General features: G+C 43.4%; 1 protein-coding gene across 1 annotated transcript in view; it reads right to left on the reverse strand.

Annotated features, from left to right (window-relative positions):
* OBSL1 (obscurin like 1) overlaps positions 1-13,336 on the reverse strand; it is a 78,624-nt gene that overhangs the window by 26,869 nt on the left and 38,419 nt on the right. Inside the window, exons 5-6 of the mRNA XM_030210894.1 lie at positions 12,754-13,056; positions 4,580-4,867 (exon numbers count right to left, since the gene is read on the reverse strand). Of these exons, the coding sequence (XP_030066754.1) occupies positions 4,580-4,867; positions 12,754-13,056 (591 nt within the window). The remainder of the gene's footprint in view (positions 1-4,579; positions 4,868-12,753; positions 13,057-13,336) is intronic.

Consider the following 13,336-nt stretch of genomic DNA (forward strand, 5'->3'; position numbering starts at 1 on the left):
TTTTGTTTCTCAGCTAGTCAAGGAATTGTTTGATTTTCTAGGCATAGAACAGGTAGAACGTATGAATCAAACAATCAAAGCACATCTCAGCCCTATGCTGAATCTGACAGGGAAAAATTGGGATCAGGCCCTCCCTTTGGTCCTTATGCGTATCAGAGCCAATGTCTGTTAAGTCCACAGGTTTTGCCCCATATGAAGCCTTAATGGGAAGGCCAATGCCTCGATGGGAAAATCTGCTACATCCTTTTCTCCCGGAGGATCAGACTGTAGTTCTTGCAAATGAGTGGATGAAATCCCTGCAAGAACACCTAAAAGAAATCCAGACCACTGTGCTGGCAAACACAGAAAAGTCTAGGGATTACCTACAGTTATTTTACTGTGATAGTCAGTGTGCTTCTAGTATGGCACATTTTCTGTTTAGTGTGGTATGTGTTCTCCTTTACCCAAGTCTCATTACAGGAACTATCGTCCGAATATGCACAATTGGTTGGGCCAGTTCCACAGATGGGGTATATCGCTATCAAGAAATACCCCCACCATTCCCTGAAGGAAAAGACCTAGTTATCCTGAGTTTCTGTTCGGCGCAAGACAGACCAGTCTACTATTCCCTAAACATCACTCACGCACAGTGGGCTCCACCAATTTCCACTTCCCTAGAAAGAACACAAGGATTGATTGCACCCCCAGAAAAATACTTTCTAGGCCCTCCTGCCTTGATTCTGTGCAATATTTCCTGCCAGGATAAAGGTACTTGGCAGATTACTTATACGTGGATTCAAAGTATTCAACGGCACAATACTGAGACTTCTTTCTTTTTTGATGTACCTTGTTTACCTACCACCCCTCCTCCCACCTCCCCTACCACTCCAGCTCCTTCTATTCTGTACCTCTCAGATATTAATTTGTTCCAGGAGGGGAAACCATTTCAGATTAAATATGATGCACCCCATGACGTTTTATATGATATAGAATACCACTTTCTTACTTGGCATCTGTTTCCTAAAGTATTTCTAGTCACTACCAAATATCCAAACTGCTCTCAATTTGTTGCCAACCACAGACATATGTTTAATACGTGGTTGGATATGCAGTCAGTCACACCCCCAGCCAATCCCTCTAGATACAAGTGGAAATTATTGGACACCATTTTAGGGGGCACAGAAACTGCACTGGGAGCCCTTAATACAATTGATATAGAGGTGCTCCGGAATAAGATGGGATCCACAGCTCAACATTTTTCTGAAGGGTTTACCTAACAACATATTATTAATGAGGCTTCAGCTAAACTATCTAATGTAACATAGTAACATAGTAGATGACGGCAGAAAAAGACCTGCACGGTCCACCCAGTCTGCCCAACAAGATAAACTCACATGTGCCATTTTTTGTGTATACCTTACCTTGATTTGTACCTGTCTTTTTCAGGGCACAGACCGTATAAGTCTGCCCAGCACTATCCCCGCCTCCCAACCACCAGCCCTGAACAAATTGTAGATACCTTTGCTCTTAGATCACCCATTATAGAACAGAAAATTGTGACTTTAGCACATGAAGAATACAGGTTGGGAAATAATATTTCATGGGCTATGGCCTGGGATCAAATACAGATTGAGCTTATTACTATCTTAAAGGAAATTCTGATCATGTCTAAATTAGGCCACTGGCCACCATCTCTTGTTCAGATGGCTAGCACCAAATTACCAGAATTTGCTATAGCTCACCTTGATTCATGGACGGTTAGTGTTCCAATCTGTTCACAACAAGGATGCTCTATCTGTACTTTGATCCCATGGTCAGGACAACATACAGTTATTTACCCTGTTGTTCTAGCCTGTGCCAGCGGACGCCCTTTCATTTCCAGTGTGAACCTCATCAGTTTAAAGAGATGGACAGCTCCTGCTGGAGCAATTCATCCTCCTGTACTCTGACTGCCAAACGTTTGTATTCACCCACTGTCTCACATAGGGTGTACTACCTTGGAGCTGGACACTTTTGTTTTAATCTGTTCTTTCCTCAAAATATTTCTTTTTCCATTGCTCCCCATGTACATGACATCCGCCCTTCCTAAGAACACTTTGCTGTACAGTTCGAACTATTTACAGAACAATACTTGGTGCAGTCATACACCGATGGTCTTCATTACCATTAATGAGACAACATATTCTGCACCTCTGGTTACCAATGACTCTCTTGACATTCCAGATTTTATTCCATAGGCTGTACATCCACTCCCTCTGGGCATGGGAGAAGAGACTTTACACAAACTAATGAACTTTACTGAACTCCATGCCTATATGGACCATCTGAAAACAACCTCCACAGAAGTGAATCATACCATCACCTATGAGAATGGACAAATTAGACAGACTGTTCAAAATTTGCTACAAGACTCCCATGTCTCAGCACGGGAATTATTCTTTGGATATTCACCTACTGCTGATCATGTCTTTAATGTTTTAATTCACCCTATCATTATTTTAACTGGTGTACAAGTATTGCTATGCATTGGTATAATTTTCATGTGCTGTAAACTTAGACATATGTACAACTCTTTGCAAAGTTTAACCTATAAAATACCCTCACCCCTATAAAGCAGCTATACACACACACACACTACTTTCCTTCCCATCTGAAATTTTGTTTAAACTACTTTCTTCCCAACATTTACATTTTAATCTGGCATGGTAATTGGGTTTTTTTTAACAGTCCCATCATCTACCTTGGAACCACTCTAGTCTAGCAGGTTAATTTGAGCTTTTTATACTGGGTATCCTGGTACCTGTAGGCCTTAACCTCCAAAGTGCTGCATCCCTTATGCACTGTCCATTCTCAAAGATGGGTAAGGGGTGGCATTTTGGGTTATCCCCGCCCACTAATGACTGCCCCACCTAAGGCACGAGGCTTGGACTCATAAGGGGACTTAAACATTTCACTATTGTGGAGATATGAATAAGCAGGGCAGAGGACCTGCTAGAACTAGCAGGAACAATATAACTGGAGGTAAAAGGAACATGAACAGCCGTCACTACAGTGACAGATCAGGTATCCAGGTTTCCTTCCATCTTGCCGCCATGCACAAAAAAAAAAAAAAAAAAGTGGTGGAGATGTCAGGATGGCTGCATGTCAGGATTGATGAAACCAGCTTCTGACTTCTGAGAACTCCCCCCTCCCTCAGGAATCACTGAGGATGGCAAATGAACCAAATGCTGCCCAGCTGCCTGCTACTCCTGTGTTTCTTAATTAGTCCTGATTAACATACCTTTTGTCCTATCTGGGAGCAGGGCTTGAGAACAACCAAAGCCAGACAGATAGGCTCCAGAACTAGGGACTTCAAAGAGGAAAATCTATGAAAATGGTCACCTTCCTTGCCTCAAGAAGGTACACTGGAGTTTGTAAAGCAAAGAGCTGAAATCAAAGGCTAGGAAGAAAAGAAGTTATTTGATATATATAAAGCAGAGCACAGGGCTCTGCTCTCACTTCTCTCTCTTTCTTTCTTTCTCTCTGCACACACACACATCTCCAGCCACCAGAGCCCCCTTGGCTCTGGTCCCCCTTTTTCCTTCATCCCTACCCCAAAGCTTTTTCTCTCAGAGCACATGGCTCTGCTTTCTTAGGCTTCTCTTTCTTTCTCTGCTCCCCCCTTCTTCTCCAGCTCTACCCCAAAGTGTCTCTCTTCCTCTGAACACCACTATCCTTTCTTTCTCTCATTGATTCCCACCTAAACACACACACAGATACATCATTGTACTATTGCCCTGTACTAAGTGCTGTGAGCCTATATATATATGCAAATACAATATACTTTCTATATATATCCAAACCCATGTGGATTGTGTATTCTTTGGGAACCCACTGCCTCTGTGAACTGGACCCGACTGCCTCTACGAACCCACTGCCTCTGTGAACTGGACCCGGGACCATCCCAGGACAACAACAGCTGACAGACACGAATTGTGTTTCGGCCACTCAGGCCTGCCTCAGGAGTCCCTGTAACTTGTATCTATGGTGATTTCTGGAAACACTACTGTTCCTCAGAATTGTGTATCAGCATAGAGTAAAACATACAGTTTTGAACTCGACTTGATTGCAACGTCACCAAACTCTGATGAGCACCATTAAAAGACATCTCTCTGCTGATACACAATTCTGAGGAACAGTAGTGTTTCCAGAAATTGCCATAGATACAAGTTACAGGGACTCCTGAGGCAGGCCTGAGTGGCTGAAACACGATTCGTGTCGTCCAACTCTGAGTCCATTAGAGGTTTTTTGTCATTATCCTTCTTGTGTCCTTCGCTGTGTTTGTTTGCCTTGATTGACCTGTGCAGAGGCTTCTTGTTCTTCTGTACCTGTTGGGACAGTGGATCATGTCAGAACCCTCTGGGCTTTCCATAGCTGCTCATGTGGCTCTCCTAGACAGCAATATGGCGCAGCTTTCCAGGACTCAAATCCTACCGATGCTCCTTGTGACTTTGGGAAAGCCAGTGTTCATCACCAATATATTTAGACAGCTAATTTACCCTGGTAAATGATTTCTGAAAAGTGCCCACCCCAGGCAAGAGAGTTTCTTGACAAAGTTTACCTTGAACATGCAAACGTGCTGACTCTCTGATGCCTTCTGCAAGAAATGTGATCTCTGCGCCATCTTGCTTGTGGAGAACCCCTTGTATGAGCATGGACTGCAGGGTCCTTTCCTGGCTCGTGTGGTATCTTCTGCCCTCCTCCTCTTCCTCATTACCATTATTCACCTGCTTCCCATTCACTAACCAGCTCCCCGTGACTGAGGCCGACAGCTCCACGAAAAACTCAGCATCCTCCCCTTCTCTCACAAATACATTCTGTAAAGGTCTCCGTACCTGAGCCCGTGGCACTGAAAAAGAGCAGAGTGGAAGGGGTGGGGGGAGAAGATGGCGAGAGAACAGGTGAGAAGGCGACACTGTACAGAAATTAAAGGAAACACAGTTGTGTGGAAGTCAGCACTGCTTTGCTCAGTCATCTCAGAACAGGGGATTAGGACTGTTCAGACCTGAAGAAAGGAGAACAAATTCCTGACAGCCAACAAGGAGGAGGATCATTTTCAAAGCCAGGAATACATTTTCCTAAAATCAGCTGCCTGATATGAGGGTAAACTTCCATGTGTGATGCCTGTAAATGTGAAGGCTGCCCAGATTGATTCGAGATCCTCCTGGGGCAGGGTCTGCATTACAAAGAACTTTTTGAGTGAAAATGCTGTTTCACGTATTTTGTGTAAAAGGTTTCTTATGAAATTACCCAGTGGGACTTGTGTATAAAAGTACAAGAAGGTGACACTATTATGGGACAGGCTCCTGGGCATGTTCAGGGCAGAGTCATGACGTACACGCATAGTTACTACCTATTCACATACTTCACCTGCTACCAAGCACTATAAATGTTCACAGTTCCAGTTTGGCAGCTTTGCTGAGGCTTTTTTTTTATAAAGATACAACGGTACTTCAAATAGGTGACTACTCCGCCCTCACACACAGGTGCCTTCCCTGTCTGTTCTTTTGAAAATGTAGCCACAGGTCTGAATGTTAACCCAGAAGATCTGTGCGAAAGAGCAGGTGTATTGAAAACTCCCCAGGATGCTTTTCAAACAGGAACTATGAACGTGCTTTGGCTTTAAAAATTCACCAAAACTCAGACAGAGAAACATATGCACATATCGTGCAATTATAAGATTACCACAAATTGTATTCTGGCTGATATTTAAAACCCTTTAACCAGCCAGGAATGATTCCTGGCCGGTTAAGCGGCACTTAGCCAGCTATGTTCTGCAGAATATCGCTGGTTAATGCTTAGCGGATAGCTGGTCATATCGTGCGATATAACTGGCTATCCAACAATTTTTGGCACATCATCCACTAAGTTTGGTAGCCAAATCTGGCCACGTCAATAGGTGGTATATATATTTGGCCGGTTCAAACTTAACCGGTCAGTATTGAATATCATCTTGGCTGGTTAAGTTAAGTACTGTGGTAGCCGTGTTAGTCCACTTTAACGGTAATAAATAGAAACACATCAAAACATAGAAAAGAAAATAAGATGTGTTAAGTAAGTCCAATAAAAAAGGTATCATCTTATTTTGTTTTCTATGTTTTGATGTATTTCTATTTATTGCCAGTTAAGTTCAAACCAAAAATAAACTGGATATTAAATGCCAATCACTGGAAATGGCCAATGCAGCCCATCTACCTCCCACAGTCTGAATGTCGGTCCCATTGTTTCTTACATGCCAGGGATCGAAAGAGAAACAGGAGATTTGCGAAAGAAAGCAGCAGACCCCAATGTAGAATAAATGCCTGACATGACCATATTTCATCTGTAAGACTACATCAGAGGCAAAAAACTGTCAAAATAATCAGTTAGAAATAAAGAAACAAAAAATGATATACAACACAAACATGCAAATAAGTCAGAAATCGTAAAATAAATAATATTAAAACATAATGTTAAAACTAACATACAACTGATTCATAAATCATATCTTTAAAAACATATACATATACATATATATATATATATATATATATATATATATATATATATTGTGAAGAGCAAAGAAACTACAAGCCCCAGAAGGCAGTGCAGCACCAGAGAGATTCAGAACCAAGGAACTACAAAGCCCAGAAGGCAGGGCAACGTCAGAGAAGCCAGGAGCTAAGAAACTACAAGCCCCAGAAGGCAGTGCAGCACCAGCAGACAGATCAGGGGAAGGGAGAAGAATCTATGCAAGGGAAGGAGGAGCCGGGGTGTGATTGGGAGATGGAATCAGATGGGGAAGGGAGGAGCCCCTAGACTGGGAGGAAGGGGAGGAGAGAATGGAACTGGAGGAGGAGAAAGGAGGGGAGAATGAGGAGGAAATGGAAGTGCTGGTGGAGGGCTCTTAAAGTGAGTTATGAACTGAACTGGAGAGAGTGAATGAAGCCTTGGTGAATTGACCCGGTGGGTGGATGTCAGGTGGTTTTGTGCTGACAAATGAGGGAGGTGGGTCATTAGGTCTAAGAGTGAGAAAGTGACTTAGACCATATTGCCATTGAATTGAACTGTTTAATTTCATTTCTAAGATGAACTGTGTTTAAAAGTGGAGCTACACTGAGGAGAGGGAAAGGTCTGTGAAGCCTTAAAGCAGAGTAAATGTACTCAGGAGATAATAAAGCACTTCTGGTGATTTGCCTGTTGTCCGGAGACCCTGATTGCAGACTGTCGACTCGGGAAAGAAGGGCGTGCTTGGTAAAGAAAGGAAGAGACTGAGAAAGAGTGGTGCGGATCTGGCGGCTGAGCATGACAATATATAAGTTTCAGAATGTTTGTTCCAAGCAGCATCTGATGCAGCCTTACAGGTGAAATGTGGGTCACGTCAGGTGCTGTACATTTCTGTGAAATAAAAGCCTTGTATTTATTCTATGTTGATGGTCTGCTGCTTTCTTTTTGCTGCACGCACATCACTGATCTCCTGTCTCTCTTTCGATCCCTGTAACCCCTGTGTGAGAAAGGGTGTCCTGCTTATCCTCGGAGAAACTATATATTTCAGGGTAATCTTATAGTTGCACAATATGTACACGTTTTCCTCCCAGGGACACTCAGCTTCACATCAATCTTCTGGAGCTTCGGCAACATGGAATGCTCTAAAGGCTTTCAGTGATCAGCTGATGAGCCAAATTGTTCTCATCCAAACAGACAATCAGGTTGCCATGTGCTATATTAACAAGCAGGGGGGTATGGGCTCCTACCCCTTGTGTCAGGAAGCAGTCGGGATGTGGCAGTGGGCCACCAGCCATGGCATGGTGCTCTGAGCCAGATACCTGGTGGGGAGAGACAACAGTCTGGTGGACAGACTGAGCAGGGTAATGCAACCGCATGAATGGTCTCTCAACGTTGGCATAACCCACAAGATCTTCCAAGTGTGTGGCACTGCTAGGTGGAAATTTCTGCCACTCATCTCAACAAACGTTCCCTCAGTATTGCTCCAGAGTCAGATGCCTTCTGATTGGAGGGAGGGCCTTCTGTATGCATGTCCTCCAATCCCTTCGATAGAGAAAACTTTGCTGAAATTCAAGCAGGACCTGGGAACCATGATTCTCATTGCATCTTTTTGGCCAAAACAAATCTGGTTCCCTCTTCTTCTGGAGTTATCCTCCGAATATCTTTGGAAACTGGAGTGTTTTCTGACCCTCATCATGCAGAATGAGGGTTTTTTTCTGCTTTCCAACCTTCAGTCCCTGGCCTGGATGTTGAGAGCATAGAATTTGCATCTCTTCAACTACCTTAGAGTGTGTCCAAGATTCTGGCTTCCAGGAACAATTCCATCAAGAGGTGTTATGCTTTTAAGTGGAACAGGTTTGCCATCTGGTGTGAAGGCAAGGCTCTAGATCCTTTCACTTGTCCTTCACAAAAACTGCTTGAATAGCTTCTGTACCTCTCCGAGTCTGGTTTAAAGATGAACTCCTTAAGGGTTCATCTCAGTGCAATTAGCGCTTACCATCACTGTGAAAGAGGTAAGTCCATTTCTGTTCAGCCTCTAGTTGTTCGATACATAAGAGGTTTGCTGTTGACAAAGCCCCCTATCAAACCTTCGACTGTGTCATGGGACCTCATAGTCACCCTCACCCAGCTGATAAAAGCTCCTTTTGAGCCACTTGATTCCTGTCATCTGAAGTACCTGACCTGGAAGGTCTTGTTTTTGGTGGTGTCACTTCAGCTCACAGGGTTAGTGGGCTTCAGGTTCTAGTAGCTGATCCAACTTACACAAAGTTTCATCATTGCAGATTAGTTCTCCACACACATCCTATGATTCTTTCTAAGGTGGTGTCGGAGTTCAATCTTAACTAATCAATTTTCCTGCCAACATTTTTCACAAAATCTCATACCCATCCTGTTAAAAAAGCGCAGTGCATTAAACTGCAAGTGAGCCTTAGCCTTCTATCTGGGGCAGATTAAAGCCCAAAGACATCCACCCAGTTTTTTTTATTTCTTTTGAATCAAACTTGGAGGAGTGGCCTAATGGTTAGGGTGGTGGACTTTGGTCCTGGGGAACTGAGTTCGATTCCCGGCACAGGCAGCTCCTTGTGACTCTGGGCAAGTCACTTAACCCTCCATTGCCTGCCGCATTGAGCCTGCCATGAGTGGGAAAGCGTGGGGTACAAATGTAACAAAAAAAAAAAAACAGGATGAGGGCAGCCATTAGAAAATGCACTTTATCCAACTAGCTAGCAGGCTGCATCTGGACTGGGCTGACTCTGGAGGGTCATGTCACTGCTCACAATGTCAAGAGTCATGACTGTGTCAGTAGCCCACTTGAGGTCAGCCTCCATTAAAGAGATTTGCAAACATTCAACATGGTCTTCAGTCCACACATTCACATCTCATTATTGCCTTGAACAGAACACCGACATGACAGTTGCTTCATTCAGACAGTTCTGCAGAATTTGTTTGGTATGTAGAATCCAACTCCACCCTCCTAGACCCATTTTTATTCTGTTCCAGGCTGCACCCTCACAACAAGACTATATAAGTTAAGTTTGATTGATTTCTGGTTGCCCTTGCCGTTATATGTCCCTATTGTCCTTGGTTTCTTCTTCTCGATGAGCCTGGTAGGTAGGGATTCCACATAGATGAGAAACTTCCTCAAAGAAAGCGAAATTACTCACCTGTAGCACGTGTTCTCCGAGGATGGCAGGACATGTATTATTACAACCCCTCCAATCTCCCCTTGGAGTTGCATTCTTTTAGCTTTAATATTGAGAAAAGTGATGTGGTAGCTGTGTTAGTCTACTTTTAAAGGTAATAAATAGAAATAAAACAAAACAGAGATAATAAAATAAGATGATACCTTTCTTATTGGACTAACTTACTACATTTTTTTTATTTGCTTTCGAAGGTAATCCTTCAGATCAGAAATAAGCAAATGTTGACAAATATCAGAATATATAAGTGAAAGACAAAAGCGTTCCAATGACAGTCTCACAGGAAGAGGGTGGGGTGGGTTAGGTGAGAAACCGGGAGAGCTGGGTGGGTGATAGACAGGGAGAGCTGAGCAGGTTGCAGACAGGGACAGCTAGGTAGGTGAGAGGCAAGGAAAGATGGATGGCTGATAAGAGGGTGACAAAGAAGTATAATTTTATGCTTTACATTGGGATCTTTGTTAAGTCCTGTCTGGTGGGTGACAAAATATTTCATCATTTTGACTTCAAAGGTCTTACATTTCTGGATTGTCTTAAAATGTCTTTTTTAGTATTCTCTCAATAAGATCATTGATACAGTGTTCTGGTTTTGTAAAGTAGTGTTCCACAGAGGTGACATCCTGGTTGGCACTGGAATGTTTAATATTATCTCTACGTAAATGGAGCCTCCTCTTTAGCATCTGGCTTGATTCTCCAATATAGCACCCTTCTTCACACTTTTTGCATTGAATGATATATACTGCATTTGAAGATCAGCATGTGAAAGATCCCCTTATGCTGAATGTTTTTCCCATGTGAGTGACTGGGGGATCCTGTGAGATGTGTTGGCACAGGTGTGCGGATGTTATAATGCCGTTGTATCGCTCCATGGTGCGACCGCACCTGGAGTATTGTGTTCAGTACTGGTCTCCGTATCTCAAAAAAGATATAGTAGAATTGGAAAAGGTACAGCGAAGGGCGACGAAAATGATAGTGGGGATGGGACGACTTTCCTATGAAGAGAGGCTGAGAAGGCTAGGGCTTTTCAGCTTGGAGAAGAGACGGCTGAGGGGAGATATGATAGAAGTGTATAAAATAATGAGTGGAATGGATCGGGTGGATGTGAAGCGACTGTTCACGCTATCCAAAAATACTAGGACTAGAGGGCATGAGTTGAAGCTACAGTGTGGTAAATTTAAAACGAATCGGAGAAAATTTTTCTTCACCCAACGTGTAATTAGACTCTGGAATTCGTTGCCGGAGAACGTGGTACGGGCGGTTAGCTTGACGGAGTTTAAAAAGGGGTTAGATAGATTCCTAAAGGACAAGTCCATAGACCGCTATTAAATGGACTTGGAAAAATTCCGCATTTTTAGGTATAACTTGTCTGGAATGTTTTTACGTTTGGGGAGCGTGCCAGGTGCCCTTGACCTGGATTGGCCACTGTCGGTGACAGGATGCTGGGCTAGATGGACCTTTGGTCTTTCCCAGTATGGCACTACTTATGTACTTATGTAGTTTGCAGCTGGGTATATTGCAGGGACATGTGTCATTCTCTTCTTTTTGAGCTTGTATTAGGAGCTTGCTTTTCACTAATTTGTGTTTTAAGTTGGGTGGCTGTCAAAAGGCCAGCACTGGTGGGGCTGGGAATATTTCTTTCAGTAGTTCATCTTCCTGGAGTAGTGGCTGTAGATCTTTAATATTGTACTTCTGGTCTTGTGCGCTCAAGTCGAACAGGAAGACACTCACACATGCAAAGTGCAATGCTGCCATAGGCTTCTTAAAGTGATAGAACGTTGGGTCACGTCCAAACCAGGCTCCATCAAATTACGTCACGCATATGTGAGAATATATGTGTTGTTGTCCTTGGAGAACACTTACTACAGGATTTCGCCTTATCCATTACATAGGCATCATTGGAGATTGGCATTGCGAGGTATTAAATCTCCAGATGCACATTACCATGAATTGGTGTAACAATGATCAAAGTGTACGTGGCCTGGGATTAAAACTGCAGAATCCATCTGCATATCCCTCTCAGTGTCCTCTGGGGTGATCACAGGTCCACCCGAAAATCCTAGGAATCACACTAGACCAAAACCTGTCCTCAGAAACACAAGTAAAGAATACAGTGACCAAAATATGTGGAAACTTAGGCACATCAGAAGCTACTTTCCGAAAGAAGTCTTCCAGATGTTTGTACAAACCCTAACCCTTGGACACATTGAGTACTGTAACAGCGTCTAAGTTGGCTGCAAAGATTCAATTATTTAAAAAAAAACTTCATACGGTACAAAACACAGCCACCAGACTGATCTTCAGAAAATCGCGTCTTGAAAGAGCCAGTCCACTGCTGCAAGCCTTGCACTGGCTCCCTGTGCAGGCAAGGATAACTTTCGAGCTCTGTACACTAGCATACAGAATCATCTTCAGTCTGGCTCCAGAATACAGGTTGAACCTAATAAACCGATTGCAACGCAACATACACACAGAAGCACAAAGCTGTCTCACAATTCACTTCCCTTACTGCCAGGGTTTACAATACAAGACAGTTTACTCATCAGGCTTTACCTACCTATGCACTTATAGCTGGAACGCACTCCCTAAAGCACTGTGGAACCTAGATATTTACCTGATCTTTCATAAATGACGCAAGGCCTACTTCTTCAAAAAATCCTTCCACGAAGCTCCACTGTAAATCGGCTAAGACTAGTCATAACTCTTACTCAACAATGTCCTCTCTATCCCTTGCCTGATCTCGACCCCACACTGGCTTCTGCAAATAGATCCACCTCCTCACCCTGCTGCCCTTCCCCTGTCCTTCATATTTCCTCCTGCCTCACTTCTCCTTCTATCCCTCTTCAAGCCACTTTGATTCTATGTAATTCAGATCCCTGATCTTATTGTATTTCTTAGTTCCATGTAAGCCACATTGAAACAAAGCTAGTTGGCAAATGCGGGATTGAAAGGCTGTAAATAAAATAAATAATTGCACAGCTGTGTAGTAGCTGGTGTCGGGGCTGGAGAGTATTAATTACATAGCCTGGCATTGTAGTTACCGAATGCTAATTACCCAGGTGTATGTTTCCAGGGAACTCCACATATCTGCTTTTGCCGTACTTATTCACAGAGCAGATGCGAAACCTGTACTTGGCCTCGGATGGGACACTCTCTCCCTGGATCTCCACAACACTTGCACAATCTGTTGTGAAACACTTCACCCAGTCTTTGTCTCCCAGTTCCTGACGTTCCAAGATGAAGGTGCTTGGTGGGGTTCCCTGTAAATTGGGGGGAGGACACCAGCTGAGAAGAGCTGCATTCGGATTTTCTTTTATTTTCACTGCCACAGGAGCGCCTGGAGGAGCTCTAGCTATACCTGCAACAAACAAAAAATCCGCTTAATCATTTTAGTTTGTAAAGATCAGAAGATAAACAATCAAAGCAGACGAAACAAGGCTCAACCGGTACAGAGAACAAACCATTTCTTCACTGAAGAACACACTACCCGGCTTTATACACCACAGCCAGCATTCACAATGTCATCTGTGCAAGGACTCGCCCAACATCCCATTGTAAGTGTGAGGAATAAGTGTGTTCAATATTTGTGCAAACGTTTACACAACAGCCCGTTCTAAGCCTGAGAAGTGACGTCTGCA

The sequence above is a fragment of the Microcaecilia unicolor genome, chromosome 7 (assembly GCF_901765095.1).
Source record: "Microcaecilia unicolor chromosome 7, aMicUni1.1, whole genome shotgun sequence".
NCBI lineage: Eukaryota > Metazoa > Chordata > Amphibia > Gymnophiona > Siphonopidae > Microcaecilia > Microcaecilia unicolor.